This window comes from Nanorana parkeri, unplaced genomic scaffold, assembly GCF_000935625.1.
Source record: "Nanorana parkeri isolate BGI_ZX_2015 unplaced genomic scaffold, ASM93562v1 scaffold1709, whole genome shotgun sequence".
Lineage (NCBI taxonomy): Eukaryota > Metazoa > Chordata > Amphibia > Anura > Dicroglossidae > Nanorana > Nanorana parkeri.
The window spans coordinates 121,058-149,050 of record NW_017307977.1 but is presented as its reverse complement, the minus strand read 5'-3'; the positions used below and the strand labels follow the sequence as shown (position 1 = coordinate 149,050).

General features: G+C 44.2%; 1 protein-coding gene across 1 annotated transcript; it reads right to left on the bottom strand.

The window, feature by feature from the left end:
- Positions 1-27,993, bottom strand: ZNF281 (zinc finger protein 281). The gene is made up of 6 exons (XM_018571243.1): positions 27,651-27,993; positions 10,686-10,811; positions 6,479-6,602; positions 3,642-3,725; positions 2,596-2,714; positions 1-1,946 (listed from the first exon to the last, which is right to left on the bottom strand). The coding sequence occupies exons 1-6, from the start codon at positions 27,954-27,956 to the stop codon at positions 321-323; spliced, it is 2,385 nt and encodes a 794-aa protein (XP_018426745.1). The 5' UTR covers positions 27,957-27,993; the 3' UTR covers positions 1-320.

Here is a 27,993-nt window from a genome sequence, read left to right as displayed (position 1 = left end):
TTTGTCCCTCTGGATCTTGTAATTAAGAAATCAAACTGACTTCTGAGCAGTGATCTCCCAAATTATGTTTGGCTACCCTGTTCCCGCACCCTCCCCCCTGCCAACTAATTTCAGTTTAAAAATTAGGTACAATCTGAACTATCACAACACTTTAGAGTAAAAAGAAAAAAAAAAAATTGCATTGACAGGGCATAGATTACATAACTCTCATTAACGATTGTGTAGAAACATTTTTGATGGCAGTGTTTTCCAAACAAAAAAAATACACCATGTTTTAAAAGACCTCAAAAACGTGGGGTGGGGGGGCGCAACTTAAATCCTCACCTGAAACTTTGACTATGGGAAGTCTTCACTCGTGTGCTACCTGCTTCGCTTACATCAGATAGCAAAGTTGTGTACCCTGAGAATTCTGCAGTTGAAGTCCTCAACCTGTGATCCACTCCCCCATCAGTGCTAGTGTTAAATGAGATTGGCACCCTGTTGCCAGATTTAAACTGAGAACCAAATGCTTGTGCAAAGTTCTCGATCTGGCACGTCACTTGCGGCCTGATGTGTTTCTGCTGTTCTAAGGAACTGGCCATATCCTGAGGTTGAAGGTGAAAACCTGAAGTCGACTCCAGGCTCTTTTGCTGATCTTTCTGCCCGTTCAATTCCTGAGATGAGATCTGGTAGCTGGAGGAGTTGTTTAATGCTTTCTGCGAGTCCATTTGATCAGCTAACTCTTGGGAAGGAGTCAACTGCTGCTGTGTACCCAGCGATAAGGAAAAACCAGTATGGGGTGCCACCACCATGCCAAAGTTCGACTTTGGTAACGTGGACGGCAATACTGATGTTACAGACTGACTGAAGCCACAATCGAGCGGAGATGTAGTGTAAATATGTTTGTCGGAAAAAAGGGAAGGGCTGGGTAGAGATGAGGCGAGGCTAACGAACTGTAAACTCGGACCCAAAGGGAATGAAGTCGTATGGCTTGTTCTTTCCAAAGCTTGCTGGAGATATTTCGAATACTCCTGAAACATACTGGTTTTATCATTTGGTGTAGACTGAGAATCTGAGCAGGTGTTTTCCTCCTGGACCAAATCATTCTCGTTTGCATTTTGCAGTTCTACATGTTGTTCGCCCATGTTGAAGGTCACATCAGGATGCCCAACTGATTTGTGAGTGTAGTGATCCAAGATACTCTGGAGAACCTCATCGGGAATGACGGATTTGTCATGGGAGTTCTTTATTTCGACATTCAAGGCATGGGAATCAATAAGAGTTAATTGGCCGTCCCCATCCATAACACTGGAAACAGCAGACTGAATGACAGACTGTTGCGCCACCATGTGCCCTACATTCACAGCATAGGCATTGTTGCTGCCAGTGGACTGCAGATATCTTCTCTTCTTCAGGAACTGCATTGCATCATCATAATTGCTACTGGTAGAACCTTTGTTACCTGACGTGTGAAGAAGATTCATGGTGTCTACATTGCCAGTGCTCACCATATCAAGAGGACCATTAGCCTTATCTGAGAGTTTATGGATGGCCATGTGTGCCGATTGGGAAGCCAAGGAGTGGTCATTCTTTTCTGCATGCTTCCGGCCCCCCTTCTTAAACACCAATTTTGGCACTTTGCTGTTCAGATCATCCAAACTAGTGCCGGATGGGCCATTACCGCAAGACACCATTGAACCGTCCACTGCATACGTATGAATGTCAATGCCAGCAGCCAAGTGTGCCTCGTTTAACTTGTTGCCCGATTTAAGGTCCTTGTGGTTGGAACCATTTTTTGACTTTGCTTTCTTTCGACCAGAAAAATGTGAACTTCCCTGAGATAAATCAAAGTTAACAGATAAGTTATCCAAACTTGGGTTTGATGACCCCGGATCCAAGGCTCCTCTGTTTATGGATTCACCACATGTCCTTTTGTGCTTCAGCAACCTATCTGTTCTTGAAAAGTACTGTCAAGATACAAATGACAAAGCAAATTAGGGAGAGGATAAAAAAAACTAAAAAAAAAATCTTCCCTGAAATCATTCACTGTGCAAACACAATGGGCACATTCACACTTCCTTTGCCAAAAGCGAACAGGCACAAATATTGACTGAATGATGTTCCATAGATGTTTGCACTGCATGTAAGCCATTACATACCAGAAAATAATCAAATTAAAGCCCAACTCCAATCGTTTTTTTTTTTAGTTTTGCCTAGAGTGGGGACAAGTGATGAAAATGTGTGTTAGGCTTTTATTTCTCTGCTGCCCTGTGACACCCGTAGAAAAAATGGCAAGAGAAATTGTTACATAGAAAGCAATAAAACCATTGAAAAGGTTTAACCACTCCCCGCTATTAAAGTGTGTTCCTGTCTGTGTCCCCGTTTCAGGGATTTACCATCACTTTCTGTCCAAACAGGGAAATCTCCCCAACAGTGATACAGACAGCCAGCCCCCATTGCATTGGCACTTTGGCAGGCCCCCAGGCCAGCATGGTAAAGATACGAGCTTGTAGATTATGACCACATGCAGACCTTTGTTTATACAACTAGAATTGGCCACTAGGCCACTTAGTGACTATGGTTAAAATTAATAGCATGCAAAAAAAAAATGTGTACCTGCTGACATGTGTCGCACTTGTACGGCTTCTCCCCACTATGAGTCCTCTTGTGTCTCTCCATGTGATACTTCTGGATAAACTTCATGTTGCACTGATCACAATTAAACGGTTTTTCACCTAGGGTACCGAAAATAAATAAGCAAATTTCCAGTTAGATTTGGTTTTATGTCCTCAATGTTCAACCTAAAAACCTCCTGCATTCTCTTTTCACTAGTTCATAAGAGTTGCAAGTACTAATGTGAAAGTGAAGACCGAGAAGCAGCAAAATGGCAAATAAAAAAAGGGACCGGAGGGAGATCGTGTACCGATCTCCCTTTGATCCCGTCACAGAACTATTATGCTGGTCCTGGGCTCACACCGGGCACCGCAGAGCCCAGGACAAGCGTGACAAAGGGGGAGTGATACGACACAGACAGGCAGCTTAAACAAGCAGTCCGCCGGCTATACTTGTATGTTAAAAGGCAGTTTCCCACAAGCGAGTGGGCGGGCCTGGCGGGACGTTTAAATACGCCCGCTCAGATCTACAAAGCTCCCGGCTGGCCGCATTTTTACAATGGCCGGCCAGGAGGGAGGCGGTTAATGTGTAGTAATATGCAAGGCAACTAGCACTTTCAGAAGACGTCCATCGACGGCAGCCTACAAACAGCTCTTAGTACAGGTTTGCTTATTACTAGGAGTCCAAGTTTCGGACAAGACAGACTATGAATCAATTATTTCTGCATAAATTACCAAATATACTTTTGTTATACACATTTTTAGCTATCTGAATAGCAATTCCTAATAGAGATGTTCCCCAATTGATGCAAAGAGGAGTCACTAAAGGACAAAAACTATTCATTTAAAGAAAAATTAAGATTCTAAAGAAAAATAAAAGGGGAGGAAAAGGTCTTCTTTAACGTCTATAAACAAAAAGGAGAACAAAATAAAATTTCACTGAAATTTTTTTAATAAACATAGGCATAGGAGGTGTTAAAGCTGGTTTCAATTTAAGCAACTCTGCAATTCTTCGAACAAGCAACGCCTGCAAACCCGTTATATACATACCACTGTGAATTTTTTCATGTCGTTGTAGCAAATACTTTTGAATGAAACTCATATTGCATTGACTGCACTGAAATGGCCTTTCACCTACAAAAAAAGTATTACAAAGAAAATTTGGTCAGCAACAGATTCTTTGAATTCATTATACAAACCTTTAAAGTATATACAGGAATAATAAAAGTGTTAAAATGCATGTATTCTTGAAGAGAAAATACATTGACATTTCCTTCTAGGCCCCTAATTTAAAAATGAAATGTGGAAAAACTTCACCCGAGTACCAGTCCTAGGTAAACAACCAGTCTCAGTCTGCGCTATATTGTGTACAGCACGTATCACTACCAAGCTGATAAGATAGTCTAGACTTCCTGGTCTTCAGGTCATGTCATCTGTGTTGTAAGCAATTTCCCTCCTCCTCAGTCTGAGCTGCCCAGATTTGTAGGTATTCTATCCCCTGTACATTCAGGGACAGGGAGTTAAAGATAAAACAAGTAATTAAAGTCTAGCCAGAGGCAGCCCAGAGTACTTAAGTATGGCTGCTCCTTAGATTGCGAAAAGTATTGGGACGCCTGCCTTTACACGCACATGAACTTTAATGGCTTCCCAGTCTTAGTCCATAGGGTTCAATATTGAGTTAGCCCACCCTTTGCCGCTATACCAGCTTTAACTCTTCTGGGAAGGCTTTCCACAAGCTTTAGGAGTGTGTCTATGAGAATGTTTGACCGTTCTTCCAGAAGCGCATTTGTGAGGTCAGGTACTGATGTTGGGCGAGAAGGCCTGGCTCGTAGTCTACGCTCTAATTCATCCCAAAGGTGTTCTATCGGGTTGAGGTCCAGACTCTGTGCAGGCCAGTCAAGTTCCTCCACCCCAAACTCGCTCATCCATGTGTTTATGGGCCTTGCTTTGTGCACTGGTGCGCAGTCATGTTGGAACAGGAAGTGGCCATCCCCAAACTGTTCCCATAAAGTTGGGAGCATGAAATTGTCCAAAATGTCTTGGTATGCTGATGTCTTAAGAGTTCCCTTCACTGGAACTAAGGGGCCAAGCCCAACCCCTGAAAAACAACCCCACACCATAATCCCCCCTCCACCAAACTTTACCCTTGGCACAATGCAGTCAGGAAAGTACAGTTCTCCTGGCAACCGCCAACCCCAGACACGCCCATCGGATTGCCAGACAGAGAAGCGTGATTGGTCACTCCAGAGAACACGTCTCCACTTCTCTAGAGTCCAGTGGCGGCGTGCTTTACACCACTGCATCCGACGCTTTGCATTGCACTTGGTGATGTAAGGCTTGGATGCAGCTGCTCGGCCATGGAAACCCATTCCATGAAGCTCTCTACGCACTGTTGTTGTGCCAATCTGAAGGCCACACGAAGTTTGGAGGTGTGTAGCTATTGACTCTGCAGACAGTTGGCGACTTCTGCGCACTGTGCGCTTCAGCATGTGCGGACCCCACTTGGTTGCTGAGTTGCTGTTGTTCCCAGTTGCTTCCACTTTGTTATAATAGCACTAAAAGGTGCCCATACACCTTACAATTATCTGCAGATTTTCTGTGGTCAGATGGAAAAAGTGCAACAGATTGGCCCAGGTGGAGATGACTCCATACACACAGTTAAGTGTAGATGGGGGAATCTGTTGCACCTTTTCCATATGACCACAGAATATCTGCAGATAATTGGAAGGTGTATGGCCAGCTTAATGCTGGCCACAGACCTTAAAACCATTGCAAGATTGGCACCTTAACAGTTGACCGTGGAAAATTTTGTAGCAAGGACATTTCACGGATGGACTTATTGCACAGGTGGCAACCTATCACGGTACCAAGCTTGAATTCACTGAGCTCCTGAGAGCGACCCATTCTTTCACAAATGTTTGTAGAAGTGTCTGCATGCCTAGGTGCTTGATTTTATACACCTGTGGCCATGGAGGTGATTGGAACACCTGAATCCAATGATGTGGAGGGGAGTCTTAATACTTTTTGGCAATATAGTGTATATACATATATTATAACTATATACAATGTACACACACTTACCCAGCCACACTAGCTGTAGTGTTAGAGCTTAAACAGAGGCGTGATGTTCAGGCTAGATGACTCACTGCTCAGGCCGGAGCACTGTCAACATAGTAGAGGTCATGTGCTCTCCCATGGCCTGAAGCTTCGCTCTATTAAGGAAGGGAGCAAGGGAAAGTGGCTGGGTAAGTATACATGGTGGGCTATGCAGACACTAAATGGGCCTGCTTATGTAAAGTCCGTCCCTGTACTATAGAACTGCATGATTGACAGACAAAAACATCCATCATCCATCCATGTTTACAAAAGTAACCAATGCACGATTTAAAATGGACCTTCTTAAAAAAATGGAAGGCCTGCTGCACTTACAGCCGCCAAATACAAATGGCCTAAAAAAAAAAGCCATACATAATTTTGTAATAATGCAACGTCCATTGAGTTGTTGCAGCTGATTGGCTGAAGATGCAGTCTTTCATCTGGCCGCGCTGCTCACACACTGCAAACATCTGCATCTCACAGCTTTGCTTCGCATACAGTGACTCTATATTAGTATAAAGAGACCTAAATCTGGCAGTTTGAAATGAACTGGTTTGGTCTGATCAGTTATTTTCAGGTCCTTTTTTTTATCCCACCTGATCACAAAAGATGCAATGTATACATCCTGCATTGCAAGCATTATTTTAAATTATTATCGGGGTTCCATTTTTACATACAATATAAACTGACAGAGAAAACAAGCAGAAACAAGGCCAGACATGCAGCCACAGATGTCCGATACTTCTTTGTATTGCCATCATCATCTGAAGCAGGTTAAACAATTAACATACCTGTGTGTATGAGGACATGCCTGCGTAGATGATAGGAACTCCTAAAAGCAGCAGTGCAATGTTCACATATATGAGGTTTCTGATTTGGAGACAGATTAGCAGGGTCACCATCAAGACCTAAAGACTGTAGGAAAAAAAGAATAGAGTCAAAAATGAGTTTGGATCCGTACGCTGCCAAAGTAAGACAGCGAATGCTAAAGGAGGTTGAAATGTACATGCAGTGCGGATAGACAGACGTGTGTAAGGCTTGTATACTCCACAGCATAGATCAGTACTGTTGCATTAAAATAATGGAGTTGTACTGGATCAGGTGCCAACAAGTCTAGAATATAACAGATGGGGAGGTAGAAGATTGCAGAGTGGAAACAACCAGAACATGCTAATGTGCGAGGTAGAACAAGTCTCCCCACCCCTCCCTAAGTGGACCGAAACTAAAAGAAGAAGTGAAGACTTGCCATCCTATTAGGAAGCATTTAGAAATCTTATTTGTGCCAAAGAAGCGCCCTTAAAAATTCACCTTTTGTCTTGAATGCCTAGCAATGCACTTCCTGTAATCCTACAGTGTGAGACCTATAGGCACTGCTGCCCCTGACTACTAGTATCAGGAGATCTGGAGTGAGATTTGGTGAGGTCACTCCTGTGCTGCTCATCCTTGCTGGAGACAAAGCTGAACCTGAGGGACTGCAGAGCAAAGATCTCGCTGCTTCTGATTGATTCCATGACTCAGATTTTTTTTCTGACCCTCGCATGTGGCTGTGTGATTATTTTTCTATCAGTCATCAGGGAGACATTTTTGGCATTCGGAAGCAACAGAAAAAAAAAAAACCCTCACACCTCTACCAAGATGGCCGCTTCCGCTCAAACTGTGGAACACAGAATGGTCATTTCAAAAGTCAGTAATAATAAATAGATCAGCTGTAGTGACCTCAGATGGTTGCTTTTTATGTGCGCGGCTTCCAAAGGCAAGCCACTTTTAAAGAGAAATTACATTGCACATATATAGTGAGCTATGGTGTTGTTGTTTTTTTTTACGCATCTGCGTTTTTATATTTTCATTTTTGTATTAATACATGATTTGTGACGTAGACAATTGAGGATATATATCATGCTTTCTTTATTAGATAAAAGCATGGAGGAGGCAGCATTTTTAGACAGACCTGCCCTGTACACTTACAATAAGAGACCAGCCTGCATATAAAGTGAACAAATATGGCTGCCCTCATGTACCTATAGGTATACAACAAAGAGGTTGTTATTTAGTTTACCTTAAAGATTTTTTTTCCCTGTTAAACCACAGGTATAGGCCAATCGTCATGAAGTATGCAGTTTGCCACATACACAAAACTCCTAAATGTGAAAAATAATTCCAAAATGGACACGTGTACTGAGTGAAAAGAGGATCTCCCAATGTTCATGTTATTTGATTGACTGACTATCAGCTACAGGCTGTTTACCACTCACAATACACTCCAATTGTACAATCTTCTTTAGATCTACCAACAAATATGTAATACAAGGGCCTGCCTGATTGGATACGAGTTGTCTGGATAGTTTAGGTTGGTCCTCATATTACATAATGCTGGTAAATCTTAAATTGATTGTACAAAGACTGCGGGATCAGATTGTAATATGTAGGGCAACCCTTGCTTTTTAGAGACATGCCCAATGTTCAGATAGTCGAAAGATGACCGACAACAACAAAGGTGACCCAACTTCTCAGAATTACCTCTGGGAAGAGCTGAGTGTAGATGGCAATATATTTTCTAAGGAAACCCATTACTGTTCACAATATATTCTGAGAAAGACATATGGCTGCTCGCAGAGCAAGCATTTGTGCGGCTGCTACAAGCTGCACTTCCACAATTTTAAAAGGGGTTTTGTAGTTTCACTTGTTCAAAGAAAGATGAAAACCTCAACTAGCACCCTACACATGACAGCAATCATATTTCAATCTTCACAGGTTCACTGTACTGGGTAACATCTTTATAAACTTTTCTGGGTAAGCAGATATTCTAAGCCATGGCAGCAAAATCATCAACTGTGTATATGGTATTCATTACTCAACCTGTTTCCTTATGTTTGTAAAGTTTTTAAAATGGCGTTCAAAGAACGCTCAAATTCCATTTGTTGGCCACGTGGGGACTTGAAAAATGATTTAATCCCGTGCTTATAGCTAACTAAAGCCATTTGTAGATGGACCTCAATTCGCGAAGCAGTAGGCCACGGGATGTACATTAAATGGACAGACCTAATTAAACAAATGACACCCCTAATACCATTTTAACATTGAATATAATGTCCTGTTAAACAGTACCAAATATTTCATAAAAAGGAGGACTTATGACTTTAAAATGCTGTTCTTCCCTACTGCGAGCCCAATACCCCTACATTGTACATGAGGATGCCAAGGGAACACCCACAACCCTAAAAATTAGGGGGGAGAGTAGCGAGCTGGAACCAAAGATAAGGTGGGTTCTCCTTGTGCTTGTTGGGTTTCCTCTCACAGTCCAAAGACATGCTGGAAGGATAATTGGCTCCTATCAAAATCAGCCCTGTATGTGTGCATGTGACATAGGGACCTTAGATTGTAGGCTCATTGAGGGCAGGGACTGATGTGAATGTGCAACTATGGAAAATGTTGGAGCTATAGAAATACTAGGGATGCACCGATGCTGAGTAATGGGCGAGTACTCTTAGGCAATAAACATCTGACAGTGGTTCTAAACATTCACCAATACATCCAAATCAAAAAAAATTCTTGACTTAATTTAGGAAAACTCCAGCCTTTTACTCCTTTACATTTATGTAAACTTTATATTGCCTGGTCTAATTCAGAATCTAACATTTTCTGATTCTGCTGCTAAGTGGATGGTCCCATTGACAATTCATTGAGATGTCTTCACAAGATAACTGGTCTATCACAAACAATACAGTGAGAATGATGGTAGCAGCTATAGAAGGGTATTAAAAAGGCCAAAAGAAATATTAAAAATAACTTAAAGAACGAAGAAAGAATGAAGAAAATATAAGGAGGTGGTGAAAAATGTAAACCTGAGCTTTAAATCTGAACGCCAGGCAAATATTAAGAACAGCCTTTTATCCAGTTATAGATTTAATTCAGTTTAACCATACATCAGTTTATACCATATCTGTAAGAGCACCTTATAGATTTCTTTATTTTAGCTTCCTGGAATCCCCTACTCGGCAGCTCTTAAACTGGGAGAGGGAGAGTCAGCAGTCTGAGCCAAAATGGGCTCTCGTACTATAAAACGGAGTACAAGCTTAAAGAAGTTGTACCCTTTTAGACAAAGTGCACTTATTCTTTTTGCCCCCTTCCCCCTGAGCTACATGATCCACCCTTGCCCCCCGCAGATCTATAATTATCGAGATCAGAGGACCATTGCACCACTGTTTATTGACATCCAGCACTGCAAGCCTCCCTCAATTGGCCACCTCTGTCTTACGCCTGGAAGCCAGCCCCATAGAAGTCTATTAGGCTGAAGGGTGGAATCAATTAGGTCCGGGATGGGGGGCAAAAAGGATAAGTGCACTGAGTTTTCAAGTTCACTTATTCTGTAAAGGAGGCAAAAGTACAGAGATACAGAGATCTCCACAATGTGCTGCAGTTCCATTATCAATTCAGCAGGCTTGGGAGAGGGCGAGAGATGACTAAAGGTGTCCATACACTGTGCAAATTTTGTTAGGCTTAAGGAACCGACCATAAATTTGCACAGCGTGTGCCGCTGTCAGCACCCTTTCAGCCGATGTCCCTTGATCAGCTATCTAAGGAGCTGGTCGGAAAATCTTTGTACGACCAGAGCCGGTTGCTGTCAGAATACAATGCAAATAGCGGTGATTCCTCGATTGGCACACCCGTAGTGTTGACGGAGGAGTCTGCTCTATTTTTCCGTTCAGGAAAAATAGAGCCGTGTATGGCCACCATATGGCAGCAGAACTTTAGGAGCCATTCTGGCCAGTAGTCACCAGATGGGTTGGTATCATTAACAGAAGGCTTTTGAACTGTGCCCAGAGGTTGCCTACGGCTCTAAGAAAAAGATAGGACAATATGCGTGGGTATTGCTTTGAGACTGTGCAATTATATTTGCCTGGAGTTCTACGTTAAGTCTCAGGTGGTGACATTTGCCATGACCATAGTGCCAGGAGAAAGTGAACCAGAGAATGCCCCCGAGCACAGGAATGCTCTTACTTTAGAGGAGTCACTCCGCCTGCGTTTGGATTTTGCTTCCTGAGCTTCTGAGCCTGAACGCCTGCTCTTCTTCATGGATGGAGTTTGTTTTGGATCGAAGCCATTTCTTTCAGTTCTTATTAACAGCTGTGAGAAAACAGGTGGACGATAAGCTTTAACATTCGTACAGACTCGGCTTTCTGAGATATATATTATAAGGCCAATTTTTGTTAATTACAAGAACATAAAAGGGAGAACATCAAGAACTCACACTGGCTGAAAATAAAACCAGCAATGCATGTGAATTATCAATACACATCATCCCGAGAGATATACACATTATCAGTAAAGCAAGAAACTGTCTACCTGCCAGAATTCTGGAATAACCCCCAACAGGGTTAAAATCATTTTAGATAAGTTAAACTGGCCATATACCTTACAACCATCGCACGACTTTCGTTGTGCTATGGTTGTAAGGTAATCAAAGTCTCGTACGATCTGCCCATCTTGGACAGGCAGATCGTACTTGTGATCATCGCAAGCCCTCCCCGCTGAGGGTAGGGCTTCAGATGATTCTAATGCTGAGCGGGCAGTGCGAGCTTGCACGCACCGGCCCGTTCGGCATTTGTCTTCCGAGCACGCCACTAACCACTTCGGCAGGCTTTCAAGCGTGCTCGGAAGACAAAAGACGTGCGACCGTACAGTAGAAACGGTCGCACACACCTTCCATACACCTGCCGATTATCGTACGATCGCGGGATCACCAGCGAATATCGTACCATAATCGGCAGGTGTATGGGCACCTTAACACACAAAGTCGGACACAGCTCTGCGCATAACAATCCAACATTTACAACTCACATAGCCAATGTTGGGCTTATGCATGGAAACCGTGCTCAAGAAAACAATTTGGTTGATCAAAGCAAGCAATCAGCTTTTAACCGTTTCTATAGTCGAAAACAGTTAAACGAGTATTGTGATTGGCTGTGATTATCGGCACTGAGGACTTTTCATATGTACACCCTGTTGTAGACAAGACCCCGTATGTTAACAATTATGTCTGGTGCTCAAATTTCAAAAGTTGTACCAACATTAAAGAAGTGCGTCACTAAATACTATATGCATTTCAAGTAATTACATATTGAATAGACACACACACACACGAAAAAAAGAAACTTGTCTTGTGTTGGACACACTTCTACTTAAAGTAAAATCCTGCCCTTTTTGTTCAGAAACAGAAATAATGAATACTTCCCATGTTTTCCTTTAAATCAGCTGTAGATATACTATATTTATCTAAGAAACCTTTTATAATGCATCCAAAGCTGGCCATACAATATATAATCTTAAGCTCTCCACAGGTTGCAATCTATACAATCTCCTTTAGATCTACCAACAAGTATGTAGCACAAGAGCCTGTCTGATTAGACATGAATTGACTGGATAGATGAAGTAGGTCTTCATGTTGCATAGCTTTGGTAGATCTTATACAGTGGTAGATAATATACAGTGAGCCTAAGATCCATCACCAACTATTTAATGCCTGCATGATTTGACACAAATTGAATGGAATGCTTAGGTTGGTCCTCATTAGGGATGCACGGATATATCAGCCGCCGAAACATATCGGCCGAAAATGGCACTTTTGGCAAAATGATGAAAGTGCAATTTTCTGGCCGATATATAGCGGTGCATCCGTTCTCTCTCCTCCCCGCTGGGCGCTGCTCTGTGTCCCAGCTGGGAGGAGAGAAACTGTCACAGGCGGCCGAGCGCTGTGAGCGGCCGGCGTCTCTCCTCACCGCTCAGCCTCCTGTCACAGATCGGGAGATCGGTGTGGCCGGAGACAGCTTGCAGTGTTGTCACAGGAGGATGAGCTCCGCTCGCGCAGACTCCTGTGACTGCTGTCAGGAAGGAGAGCGAGTACGTATACTCAGCAATCACGGAGTGTTTGTAAATAAATTGGAGGACATAGTATGTTTATTTATTCTTATGTTATATATCCTCAATTATGAATGAATGGGAAGTGATCTACATCACTTCCTGTTCATTCATGGTTGTGGATATAGTAAACACACTATGTTCTCATGTTATGAATGAAAAGGAACACTCAGTATAGATGATTTCTGTTCATTTATAACAGGGGCTGCAGAAAAAGAGATTGAGGACACAGAGTGCTCAAACTCTTTCTGTTTTAAAAGGGAAATATCAGGAGGTCTGTTTAGAGCCTTAATATTTCCCCAAAGCCACTAAAAAGTTAAAAAAAAAATATTAAAAAAAAATGAATAAATACAAAATATAAAAAAAATTAAAAAGTTTATACAAAATAAAATATTTAAAACAAATTTGAAAAAGTTAAAATAAAAAACATTTTTCGTTTCGGCCTGACTTTTTTCATTTTGGTTTGGAAATGTTCATTTCGGTGCACCTCTAGTCCTCATATTACTTCGTTTTGTGAGATCTGAAGGAACTTGTACAATGATTGTATGGTGCATAGCCAACTTAACATTCTCAGATTCTGCTGCAAAGTGGGTAGGACTTTTGACAATTTGAGATTTTATCACAAGGAAGGCATAGAAGTGGCAAGGGGAATAAGAGAGTGACTATGCTACATGGCTGTACAGATTACTATTCGCTAAGGAGGTTAAGGAGCTGCAGTGATTGGGTCCCTGAAGAACATGCATAGTTTTCTGCATGGTGGTGGAGGTACAAGACAAGAAAGTAGCCATGACAGTAGGGCACAAGGGAGGGTCTGTGGGTATTGGCTAAAAATGGTGTACACATGGCCCACAGGTATAGAGAGATCTTAATCTTTTTATAGAAACATGGCAGAGCTTTAGAACAGGACAATCATCCCAGAAAGAAGCCTTCACTGTGAAATGGTTGCGAAGGGTGATGGTTGCATCAGTTATGGATCTAATAGGGCCTGATTGCCTCAAATGATCCCAGCTGTTGCTTGTTGGAGGTGGAATTGTTTTATTTACTGTCCATTGTTCTTATGCTTGTGCCAAATGAGAAAAAAAAAAAGTCACTCTGTTGTCAAGAATATTCAAAAGACATCACAAATGAATTCCCTTCCGGCAGACATTTGGAGTATGGCCCCATTCAACCCTAAGGAGGGTAATTGCGCAGGCAGTACTGAAGACTTCAGACCAAAAAGAGAAGTCCATACCCATGTAATGCTGGAATACGGTACCTTGAGGCTCTATATGGGATTTGTCAAACCCTACTTTGGGCAATTACCTCAAGAAGGACCCTGTCAGATGGAAGAGGAAATATTTCCTATAGGAGGAGGACCATGACTTTCAATATCCTGCAGTCATTTAGAATAAATGCACAGCACCACAGTGAGATAGTGTGAACGGGTCCCTTTAATGTAACATTAAGAGCCTATTCGAACCTATTTGTCACTTTTATTGCATAGTAGCATGCGATTAATGCGCACAATCGTGCATTGCCATTCATTTGAATAGCACCCCAATGCACATGTGGTACCGCAATACCATGCGTTATGGTGGTGGAAAAATGTCATTCATGCATGCTGTAACAGATGTTATAGAAATGTGCTTTATTCATCAGTTATTACTTTAGCCTATTGTTATGTCTTCATCTGGTGTATAACATATGAAGGGTTCACTTTAAACCAATGCACCCTTTAAAGCCAGACAACAGACCACCCACCACAATGCAGCATGCATTTTTAATGCAAGTTTCTTTTACAAAAGGAACATACCATCACATAAGAGAAGTGATCCTTATTCTATATAACCCTCCAAAACAAAGACAATGACAGCCCTTGTGCTATACCGCTGAGATAGCCTGAAACAAAATAACCCTTCGTATCTTCCAACTCCAAAAATGAGAAACATTTTAGTGCATCTCGCCCATCTCTTTTCATTCACGGTTAAGAAGACAACATACGGCTACATCACAGCCTCAAAAGCTGTAAAAAGCACAGTGGGAGACTGCCAACTGTTTTGGATCTGATTGAAGAAAAGATTTATTGATTGAACAATGCTTTGGAACATTACAAAGGGCTGCTCTGAGATAACCATTCAGCCTATTGTTTGTGCTGCCTAAAGCTTCGAGAGATGTGTGAATGGCAATTTACATTAGCTGAAGACATCCAATGTCTGTGGCTTCCAGTATTTCTGAGGTTGTGACACCTGCCACGCGAACAAACTTTCTACGACAGACCATTGTTATATTATTTTACCACAAAGACGGGAATTAAAAAAATCCAGACAAATCCCAGCAGCCAGACAGGAAATATGCCTAAAATGTTACAGCTGACGGCTAACTTTGTTTGGTACTCTGCTGGTATCAGTGGAAACATATGATCCTGTGTGCGCGTATAAATGTCCGTGCGTATGTATGCATGTCCGTGCGTATATGTGTGTGATATATATATATATACACACACACACACACACACATATATCAGGAAGCCAGCCAGCACGTCATTACACGCCGTTCCCGGCTTCCTGATTGGCCCAGGAAGCCGGCTCCATGCTCCCTCGTCACTTGGCAGTGCATTGCGTTTTTGCCACGTTTGGATTTTTTGGGTCCTGCTTAAAATGATCCTGCAGGTGCGATCAAGTGCGTTTGAATGCATTGATGTGTTTATGCATTCCAGACCAAATAGGACAAGCAGTATTTTTCTGGTCTAGAACGGACTGCGCTGGTGGGAACAGAGGACAGAAATAGCATAGGGATACATTAAGATGCATTTTGGGTCTGGAAACAGTCTGGTCTGGAGATGATCCGGACACGGTGTGAATGGGCCCTAAAACTGTCACATGACCAAACAATTGCTATGATGCAAAGCTACCTGCTACAGGCACAAAGTGACCACCAACAATTCTTTAACAAACACGCACATCTGAATAGGCTAAATGCCTCAGCAGTCACCAGATACCCCAACACAAGCCTATCTTGGGAAAAGAGCAAGTGCCTGGGAAGGCCTAACTGACTCCCCCCAAGAAAAAGACAACCAGGCATTACAAATCTTGTATAAAAGGAACATTTTGGTTATCACTAGATGCCTATTGCTGACCAATCTTGTTTATGTAGTAGTGGGGAGACTGAAGGATTGTTTGAGCTTCCCAGCCAATAGCTCCTAACCTAACAATACAACCATTAAGAAATATAACCTCTGTTCACACGAGATCCATCATTGTGCAGCAAAATAGATCGTTGAAGGATATTCTTTTTTGGGCTATTTCCTGCTAATATGTTGCATTGCATTGTCAAAAAGCCCCGATTGCAGCATTGCAAATCTGTAGCACAGCATGCATTAACGTATGCACTTCCGCTGTGAACACAGACTAAAGATCCTATGAAATATTCATGCATGGGTCGCCTGGGGACATTCTTAACAATGGGCTTTTCAGGAACAGCAAACCATTTAATGCTTCCCAAGACTGGCTTGAGACGTGCAGACTATCAGCTACCCTATGGTGGGGGAGGCAGGTGCACTAACAATTATTAACTGAGCAAAACTAGCAGCAACTTTTATACAATACAATATATCTATATGTGATGTTAGGCGACACATTCTTGTCAAACAAAAACCAAAAAGGTACTGGACCGCAAACTTCATTAAGTCAATAGACCTGCATTAAACTTGAAGAGGAGATCGCTGACCGCCAGAGGAGCGTGGGTCAGGTAAGTAAATCTGCTTTACTCCAGCCCCTAGACATAAACATGCACTTAACCCTTGCAGTGCGGGGTAGCTCCACCACAAGGGTAGATTTTTGGTTTTCCTCGAAATGGGTTTCAAAAGAAACCTATGGGATAACCTTTTTATCCCATAGCTCTCTTAAGGGTCACGGGAGGACATATTCTAACCTCCTCCCGTGACCCAAAGCTCAGTATATAGTGAGCTATTGCTCACTATATACCGAGATCGCCGCAGCCGGAACGGATCCCGACAATGCTGTCGAGATACACCCAGCTGCTTGACAGCGGGCTCTGCCTATCTAGAGGCAGAGCTAGCTGTGCCCACCCCCTGCCCTGTACATTCTTCCAGTTAGCACTGGAGGATTGGAGCGGGATCCCTGCGGGGAAGTGGTGACTGACAGTCACGGCTCTCTGCAGGGAGATGATCGAGAAGTGAGCGAGAGACGGTATGTGTTCGCTCACTTCCCGATCTATAGAGCCAACGTGTGACAGTCTCATTGTCACACGTCGGCTCAAACTATGAGGGGAGTGAAAATCACTCACCTCACAGTTCTCCTTTAAGGACTAATGATACTTGTGCTTACATTCACAACAGGGAGCAAATACATAAATAAGGGCCTTACCAAGAACATTAAATAATGTTCCACGGCATTTATGTTGCTGCTGCTGCTTATCGAGTACTGCGCAGCACCTTCATTATTCCTCCATTTTTTTTTTTTAATGGAGACAACAGCATTCATTTACTTTATAGAGGTGTCCATTTTGTGCAGGATGCGCCTAATCAGGCTGGGTACACTGTGTAATAGAATGTTATTTTCAAACCGTCTAGTCAACACGGCACAGACAGTATGAAAACATGTCAGATAACGAGATATGACCTGGACAAGAAACCTATTGTTTAGCTCCCAACCAATCACCTGCTGTGCTCTTTGACCCATACACATTTGCTGCTACTTATCTGTTTCTTTTCAGGCCTAAAATGTGGAATATAACATGGGTGCAAAAACTGAAAAAAGGGCCTCAGTCATGAAGGGGTTAAATAAAGTGAATGAGTCTGCTGAATCAATGAAAATAGTGATAGAAGTACAAACTGGGTACCGGGCCGAGATTTCAAGTCCTGTATATCTAATCCCAAAAAGAAAATTGGAATATTGCAGCTTACAATTGCTTAATACGCCATCAAGAAATTCACTGCGTGTATACTTTGCTTGACAACACTCACTCACTGTACCGAATCCATGGTGAAGCATTGTCACCCTGTCGGACCCCAGAACCCCTACCCCTCTCATCTTATCCATAAAATGGGGAGGCGTTTTGAAGCCCTAACACACTGCGTGTTTCAGCATGTTTTCCTTTCAACTGGAAGAGTGTTTTAAGGTTCGTTTACAGCTCGTTTTCAGTTGTCCAATGGGAAGCAATCTCCGCTGCAAAAACTTGCTGTACAGCACGTTTCCATTGAAGTCTATAGAGGAAAGCGAGTTGATAAGCACCACAAAAGAAGCTCATGCGCCATTTTAAACAACGGGTGTATTGTCACATGCAATTCAGTGCGTTTGCGTGAACGGCCTTCATATAAATACATGGGATTTTGATTTGCATGCGTTTCAGCGAGGGAAAAAAAACATGTAATGAAACGCCGTGGTGTGAATGGGGCCTTAGACGGAATGGGAAAAGCTTAGAACCTCGGTCATGTTTTACTGCTATCTGGGGGTCCCTTTAGAATTCTTTTTGCTTCATTTCTGTTCAGGGGAGAGCGTCTTAGCAGAGAGGAAATCTGCAACTGAGAAACAGACTACAATTAAGAGTTGACAAGAGGTCCTAGAATTCCCCTACTAGACTTTAAAAAAGCATTTTTATTTCTGTGTTGCCGTTAGAGAGATTTCAGCTTGCTTCCTGTCTTGGGGACAAGCTTTTCACCAGACAGGAAGTGTCTGGTGACAAGCACCTTTGGCATTAAATACAGCAAGGGAACATTCCCACCGGATGTGTTTAGGTTGTGCTGGCCACCTTTTAAAGTGCAGCGCTAACGCAGAGACAAGGTCATTTGCCCTGTTTTAAATCGGGTCAGTTCACAACACTGCGTTGTGATGGCTATTGCCCGATATATGCTAAGAGCGCCGCAGTTGGGACGGATCCTGACAATACCGTCGAGACCCACCCAGCTGGCTGATTGACAGCGAGCCCTGCCTATCTAGAAGCAGTCATCTGTACCCACACCCTCCCCCGTCCTTCCCTCCAGTCACCGCTCTCTGCAAGGAGATGGATCAGCGGTAAGTGTTCGCTCACTTCCCAATCAATAGAGCCGATGTGTGACCGTTTCAATGTCACACATGTGCTCTAACTATGGGGATGAGTGTAAATCACTCACCTCATAGTTCTCCTTTAACTTGTGGTTGGATCATAGATGTCCTCCAACCATAATCTAGTATCAATGACAAAACCCAATGCCCTAGGTTAGTGTTTACAAGGGAACACTACATAAATTAGCTTTGTGTACACGTTAATAAATACATCTGTTGCTTCACCCAACAGCAAAATGTAGATTGTGTGGGTGTAAAATAAAAGCAATAAAAACAATAACAAAACACATAAGGCTAAAGCAAACAAATCAAAGACAAGTGTACTTTTAGTAAAAAGTAAACAAGCCTATACCCCGAACTTCAACAAGAAAAAGCAGCTGCTCTTTAATATAGATTATGAGGGGAATTTATCAAAACTGAAGCAGTTGTGCATGGCAACCAATCAGCTTCCCTATTCAGTTTGTTCAGTTAAGATTTGTAAACGAGAGAAGCCGATTGGTTGCCATGCACAGCTGCTCCAGATTTTGTCTGCTCCAGTTTTCATAAATTCCCTTCTATGTCCTTCCACAAGAGACCTGTAAGGACTTGCCGGGATTTGCAGTTCTATGGGTATGCATAAAAGTCGAGAAATTAAACCAAGCCATAAACAAAAAAGATAAAATCAATGGGAAATGTCTACCAGCTCAGTCTGTCACCTATCATCAATGCTCTGTAATGACAACCTAGTGACCTAACAAAACCTATAGACCAGGGGTATCCAAACAAAAGATCCCACAATGCATTGCAAGGCTACGACAACCACAGGCATGACTTTCAGGCACAGACACATGATGGGGATTTGGCGTTTCACCACAGCTGGAGGGCTCAAGCTTGGCTATCCCGGCAATACAGTGGTACCTCGGTTCACAAACTTAATTTGTTCCACGATTCTGATCGCGAACCGAATCAAACAGTGATCAGACCGCAATCTCGACTAGAGGAAGCCACGCCCATGTGACACAGCGAGGAAGATGGCTGTGGTTGTGTTCGTCACCCGATGGGGAGTTCGCGAACGAAAGCAACATTTTGCCGAACTTCCTGTTCGTGAACCGAGATACCACTGTATATTGTACCAGTCTGTACAATCCCATATCTGCCCTAGCAAGAAGGCTTTTTAGAGCAAAAGAAACATATAAAAGGGAATCTGTCCAATCTGGAGCAGCTGCCTATAGTAACCAGTTTCTCTTATCAGTTTGTTCAGTTACGGCTTAAAAATGAAAGAGAAGCTGATTGGTTGTCATGCACAGCTGATCGCTCCTATGTCTATTCTGCAATGGAGGCTCCATACCTTCCTGTTCTTTATCCTCTAGAATGTACACTGAGCTTTGCATGACAAAGCACTGAGTACAGCGGGAAATACCTCAGAGCTAAATCTTGTGTCCTATGCCAATTTGGAACAAAGGAAAGACGTTTTTAGTGAACAGAATATGTGATCATCTCTTTTCTTTGTTTGCATTAAAATGCACTTGACCTATTTCTTCTGAATGCACTCAATGTAGATGGCTGCAAGTTGCACTGAAATGCACCTGTGTTGAAATGCGATTCTGCAACCACGCAGGTCATGCGCTGCAGTAACACTCTATAAACCGCAAGCTGTACTGCGCATTGCCACAAAGCATCAGTGTGAATGGGCCCTAAATATATGCACCTTACCTTTCTATGTAATTCTGTTCTGTTTACAGACTGAAAAATGACTGGCCACCATCTTATAGCACCAATAACCACCCTGCAGCTTGACACCTTAGGGTTCAATGAACCATGATTCAGTGCATTATGTGAGGAATTAAACTAGGGATGCACCGATACCGGTATTTCGGTATCAAGTACGAGTGCCGATATTTTTTTTTCCGGTACCCGCCGATACCAAATACAGAGTACTGGAAGTCCCATTTAGGAAGCCAGGCGGCGTGTAATGACTCGCCACCTGGCTTCCTGATCAGCAGGGAAGACGTCCTCATGCTTCTCCTCACTAGGCGTGCGAGAAAGCATGGAGTCGACTTTCTGGCCAATCAGGAAGCCGGGCGCTGTGTAATAATGCAGCGCCCGGCTTCCTGATTTACCTGGAAGCTGGCTCCATGCTCCCTTGTCATGAGGTGACAAGGGGGCATGAAGCCGGCATCCCGATTAATCAAAAAGCCAGGTGCCGTGCCATTACACGGCGCCTGGCTTCCTGAGTGGTCGAAAGCTGGCCAATCAGGAATCCGGGCAGCTCGTCATTACGCGCTGCCTGGCTTCCTAATTGGCCAGGAAACCGGCTCCATGCTCTCTCATCACAAGTGACAAGAAGCATGGGGGCAGCTTCCCAGCCAATCAGGAAGCCGTGCAGCGTGTAATGACGCGCTGCCCGGCTTCCTGATTCTGGAAGTATCGGGCTAGGCATCGGAGCATTTGGGCGAGTACGATACGAGTACTCGCCCAACTTCTTAGCATCAATACTAGTATCAGTGCATCCCTAAATTAAGCACACCTCAAAAGAAAGTGGGTACCATTGTAAATGTGTTATCTCAACCTGTAAAGGATGTTATCAAGTACTATGGATCAAAGACAAACTTAACACAGAAGCCTCTACCTTATTGCCTTGTGTTCAATGCCAAATTCAACAATCATGTGCAATCACTAGCACATGCAATACTATTCAATGAGTGTGCTTACATGCTGAACCATGGTGATGGGACAAATGTACACGTCTGCTGAACTATTAAAAAAATAAAAGCATAACTATATATTCATACGAATGCTTGGAATGCCAAACCATTCCCAAACGCGTCCTACTGCAATTGATTTTGCAGCAACAGTAGATATGTTGCGTTTATTTGCTGCATGTTGAGGGATTGCAACTCCAAAAAAGAGATGTGGGACAGACAGACACCCATCATTTTCAGGATATGGTCAGCAATGGCAGACCCACATTCCTCATGACAGGTGTATTAAGATGAAGTACATCAATTCATTTAAAGGAGAACTATGGGGTTAGGGCTTTTCCCCATAGTTCTCCTTAGGGTAACGGGAGGATACAAACTAGCGTCCTCCCGTTACCCTAAGCTCAGTATACCGCAAGCTACAGCTCGCGGTATACTGAGACGCCGCAGCAGGAGCGGATCCCGACATCAATCTATCTAGAGTCAGAGCCAGCTGTACACGCCCCCTCCCCTGTCCGATCCACCAGTCAGCGCTGGCGGATCGGAGGGGGGAATCCAGCCCCTCCCCTGCCACGGCAGAGAGCCGTGACAGGATCAAGAGGTGAGCGAACGCCGGTATGTGTGTGCTCACCTCCCGATCTACTGAGCCGACCTGTGACAGTCTCATTGTCACAGGTCGGCTTAGAACTATGAGGTGAGTGAGAAGCACTCACCTCATAGTTCTCCTTTAACTTACTGAACAAGAACTGAACCAATACAGATGGTAGGATTGGCGCAGATACTAGGTTTTTGGGCGAGTACTCGTACAAATGCTCCAATACCGGAACTTCCGAGGGAGCATGGAGCCGGCTTCCTTTCCAAACAGGAAGCCCAGCGGTGGGTTATGACTAGCCTCTCTGCTTCCTGCCTGGCTAGGAAGCAGGGCTTCTCTTGGTGCTAGGCAGCCTAACTTCCTAACCAATCAGGAAGCCGGGCGGCATGTAATGACCCGCTTCCCGGCTTCCTGATTGCTCAGGAAACCGGGCTGCCTAGGAACAAGTGAAGCCAGCTTCCTAGCCAATCAGGAAGCTGAATGGAACCTCATGACCCGCCTCCCGTCTTCCTGATCGGTCAGGAAGCCAGGCAGCCTCGTCAAGTGAAGCTGGTGCTCTTTCGATAGAACACCGGCTTCCCAGGCAATCAGCAAACCGGGCGACAGGTCATGACTTCCTGATAATCGGGGCACATGGCATCGGTATTGGTACTCTGTGTCGTCGTATATAATGCAACTCACTTCTACACATTGACAGATACCAGATATTCTAGGTAGCCTTGTTTGTGGCAATGGTGTCTAGACCTGTAAACACTGAATGAAACAGACCTTGGGACTCAATGGACCTCTACGCTGAGCCATAGTGAAACAAAACATACTGTGACTACACCTAAAATTCAGGAAACAAAAGCAGTCATACCTGTGAACTTCTACATACAGCATCAGGGTGAGTCGGACACCATTGGTTCAACAGCATGACCGCAATATCCTTAAAGTCACCAAACCCTCTATGCTATACATCACCTCTATTCTGTACAATCAGATCTCATCCATGCAACCTGTGCCTAAACGCACTTCAGAACTGCACTGTGATGGTTCTGGAAACCCATGTTGTAGCACACAAAGTGACATCCCTTTATAATTGCATTTGGTGTGAACAAGACCTCCTTCACAGATGCACACAATCAGCTCCAAATGCTGTGGTGTACACCTCCATACTGACTTGTGCCCCTATTGTGTGCATTAGCCACGATGTTCACCCTTTATGCAATTAACTTACGTCTTGAGTTATGGCATTCGCACACCATGCTATGAACTCAAATCCTGTACTACAGAATTCCCCAACCATGCAATGAACCCATGTCCTGTGTTATTGTGTTGTGCCACCATTAAATTAACCCATGCCCTGTGCTATGGCATTCTCCCATCATTCAACGAACCCATGTCCTGTGTTATGGCATTCTCCCATCATTCAACGAACCCATGCCCTGTGCTATTGTGTTCTTCAACCATGCAACGAACCCATGTCCTGTGCTATTGTGTTCTTCAACCATGCAACGAACCCATGTCCTGTGCTATTGTGTTCTTCAACCATGCAACGAACCCATGTCCTGTGCTATTGTGTTCTTCAACCATGCAACGAACCCATGTCCTGTGCTATTGTGTTCTTCAACCATGCAACGAACCCATGTCCTGTGCTATTGTGTTCTTCAACCATGCAACGAACCCATGTCCTGTGCTATTGTGTTCTTCAACCATGCAACGAACCCATGTCCTGTGCTATTGTGTTCTTCAACCATGCAACGAACCCATGTCCTGTGCTATTGTGTTCTTCAACCATGCAACGAACCCATGTCCTGTGCTATTGTGTTCTTCAACCATGCAACGAACCCATGTCCTGTGCTATTGTGTTCTTCAACCATGCAACGAACCCATGTCCTGTGCTATTGTGTTCTTCAACCATGCAACGAACCCATGTCCTGTGCTATTGTGTTCTTCAACCATGCAACGAACCCATGTCCTGTGCTATTGTGTTCTTCAACCATGCAACGAACCCATGTCCTGTGCTATTGTGTTCTTCAACCATGCAACGAACCCATGTCCTGTGCTATTGTGTTCTTCAACCATGCAACGAACCCATGTCCTGTGCTATTGTGTTCTTCAACCATGCAACGAACCCATGTCCTGTGCTATTGTGTTCTTCAACCATGCAACGAACCCATGTCCTGTGCTATTGTGTTCTTCAACCATGCAACGAACCCATGTCCTGTGCTATTGTGTTCTTCAACCATGCAACGAACCCATGTCCTGTGCTATTGTGTTCTTCAACCATGCAACGAACCCATGTCCTGTGCTATTGTGTTCTTCAACCATGCAACGAACCCATGTCCTGTGCTATTGTGTTCTTCAACCATGCAACGAACCCATGTCCTGTGCTATTGTGTTCTTCAACCATGCAACGAACCCATGTCCTGTGCTATTGTGTTCTTCAACCATGCAATGAACCTATGCTGTGTGCCATGGCATTATTCCACCATGCCATCAACCCATGTCTAGATCTATGGCATTCTCCCATCATGCACTGAACCCATGCCCCGTACTATTGTGTCCTATGCTATGGCATTCTCCCATCATTTAATGAAACCTGTGTCCTATGCTATTGTGTTCTTCAACCATGCCATGTGCTATGGTGTTCTCCTACTATGCAATTAACCCATTTCTTGTGCAATGGTGTTCTTTTAGCCTTCAATAAACCCATGTCCTAGGTTATGGCATTTTGTCACCATGCAATGAACCCATGGCCCTGTTCTATTGTGATCTCTGACTATGTAATGAACCAATGTACTGAGCTATGGAGTTTTTCTACCATGTACCTGTACCATTTTCTACCGTGTCCTGTGCTATAGCATTCTCCCACCATGCAATAAACACATTTCCTATGCTATGGCATTCTGTCACCATGCAATGAACCCATGTTCTGTGCCATTGTGTTCTCCGACCATGCAATGAACCCATGTCTTGTGCTATGACATTCTTTCACCATGCAAAGAACCCATGTCCTGTTCTATGGCGTTCTCTTATCATGCAATGAACCAATGCCCTATGCTTTTTTATATTGGAGGTCCTGACTGTTGAGTGCGGATTCACATACATTGGATTACTGGTAAAGGCCGTGGTGTGCCTCTGTCGACTGGCACCCGGCCTTTTGGATGGGACTGAGGAGTTTGGGCATACGAATGTGAGCGGTGCACTTTTCACAAACTTTTCTATGTTATAGCAGGTCACATTCAGACTCTATTGGCCTGTATGATATTCACAGACGCTGTGCCAAACGTAAGATGAAAAAGTACATCTTGCTGCCTTAGCTTTGGTGCCAAGCACCTTTGAATGCCAGGATCCACGTACCTTAGGAATCAATACTCATCTGAACTACAGTGAATGGATCTGAGTTTAGCAGATGACAAGCCTCCCAAGGAAATCATCACTTAAAGTGAATGCACAGCCAAAACTTTTTGTTCTCACAGCAAAGGTACATGTTCAATTTAAGGCTGTGTCCCTGCTAAGAAAAGTCACCCTCTCTATTTGTCCTAGTGCCCATCGTCACCGAATTTGTGATGAAAAACCCAAATTTCACAACTGTCCCCAGAACAAGAAGTGAACCCTTCCAATTGAGACACTTAAACATAAAGAGTGACAGCAGAAAGACCAAGTTTGAGGTCATGCCCCCAGGTTTCTTATCTTTATACTGAAAATACTGCCCTCCTGACCCCTATTCACACTCTTAATGTATTTAAAGGTTTCAAACCTGCCCCCCCCCCCCGTTCTTTCTTCAAGACTGTACATATTAAGTTCCTTCTGTCTCTCCTGATATGTCTGAGGGATAAAACATTTCACTATTTTTGATGCCCATCTCTGGACTCGTTCTAAACTATCAATATTTTTTGTAAGTGAGGTCTCCAGAACTGGACACAGTATTCTACATGAGGTACAACTAAATATCTATAAAGGGAGATTCAAGACCTCCTTCCTCCTGATGAAGATCCCTCTAGTGATACCTAAAGATCTATACGGGGGGACCAGGACATCCTTCCTCCTGATGGAGATCCCTCTAGTGATAACTAAAGATCTCTACAGGGGGACCAGGACCTCCATCCTCCTGATGGAGATCCCTCTAGTGATAACTAAAGATCTATACAGGGGGACCAGAACCCCCATCTTCCTGATGGAGATCCCTCTAGTGATGACTAAAGATCTCTACAGGGGGACCGGGACCTCCATTCCTCCTGATGGAGATTCCTCTAGTGATAACTAAAGATCTCAACAGGGGGACCAGGACCTCCATCAGGCTGATGGAGATCCCTCTAGTGATAACCCAAAATGTCTATATAGGGAGATCCAGACCTCATTCCTCTTCCTGGGAATTCGTCTAGGTATAGCTAAGGATCTATATAGAAGAATCCAGACCCCCTTCTTCCTGCTGGTGACAACTCTAGTTATAAAGATCTGTATAGTGGAATCAGTACCTCCTTCCTGCTGGTGATCCCTCTAGTGAAAGCTAAAGATCTGTTTAGGGGGACAAGGACCTCTTTCCGCTCACTGGGGACCTCTCTATTAATAAAGATCTATATGGAGAACCAAGCCCTACCCTATAGATCTTTCATATAGACACTTGTTCATGCGACAACTGCCTCAGGGCTCATTCACAGAAGCAACTACATTAGGACGCAGCCGCTGGCGTGCGCTGTGAAGGCTGGATCGCCACATCGCACTGTAACCTTTGTGAGAACTTTATTGAAATGCAGAAATAAAGTCACCAGCACGCCAAATAATAGTTTAGCAATCGTCCATTTAATGACACATTGCCATTCATTGAATGGCAATGTGTCATTAAATGGACGATTGCTAAACTACTATTTAGCGTGCTGGTGACTTTATTTCTGCATTTGAGCTGTTCACGGTGCCATCCGTGGTCACTACAAGCACCCACCCGTCTACACGGGTCTCTTTGATGTTCCGGTAAGGAGTGCAGCAAGACCCCTGGTTCCTAACTTTATTGAAATGTCACAAAGTGACAATGCAATCAGTTCCATCAGCCGCAGGGCAGTGTGACGCAGTGGACCGCGTCGCACCATGCCATGCTGAAAAAAAGCACATTACGTACTTTATCCCAGCACACGCTACCACAGTGCTCAGACCAATGCCTATTGATAAGAGCTCATTCACACGGGAATCGGCCAGCCCCTGTCCTTCTCTATGGGACTACACTGCCGAACGCTGCCCTATGCTCACCCGCCCTGCACGTGAGCGTACTCGTACATTGACAGGATAGATCATGTCTGCGTCCGAGCCAGGAAACATGCACCCGCAGGGACCTGCACTTGAGGGGAGCGTAGGTGGGCGTATGGCTGCGTAGTACCATAGAGAAGGACAGGGGCTGCCTGCTAATTACACGCAGCACCTGTCCTTGCCGGGAGCTGCCCGATACGGCCGTGCATGCAGCACGAAGCAGTACGTTCCGGCCGATTCCCGTGTGAATGAGCCCTAAGGCAAACTGCCTCCTGTTTGTTTTGGGACATCCAACTGCACCCGACGTGCACTGGCCCTTGAAGAAATTACCCCTCACTTCCTGTTGCACTCCTGGGACAGGAAGTAACGGGAAATCTCCCCAATGGGATCCAGATTGCAAAATAAAACCCAACACAGGTATTAACCCTTCCCAAACCCAACACAGGTATTAACCCTTTCCCTTTAGATACACCTTGCTCTCCTGCAGGGGAGAAGGCCTGGCTAATCTCACCTCTCTGTTGAGGCCCAGCTCTGGGATGCTCCCCACCGTCACCTCTAGGATCTCGGCTGGCCTCTCCCCGTAGTAATGGTACTGTTCGTGCTCCCCGATCTTCTCCTGCTTGATGGCGCTCAGGCCGTGCATGAAGTCGTTGTTCGGGGGGGATCCGGGCTCTTTCTTCAGGATCATGTCTCCCGGGCACGGCAGGATGTGCGGCGGCGGAGGATGAGGCAGCAGGTCGGAGCCCAGGCGGGCGAAGGTGGTGACGGGCGGGAGGTGGCTGAACATCAGCATGCTGGGGGGAAAAGTCGGCTCCATGGCCGGCGGCGGGGAGGGGGAAAGGAGGGAGTTGGAG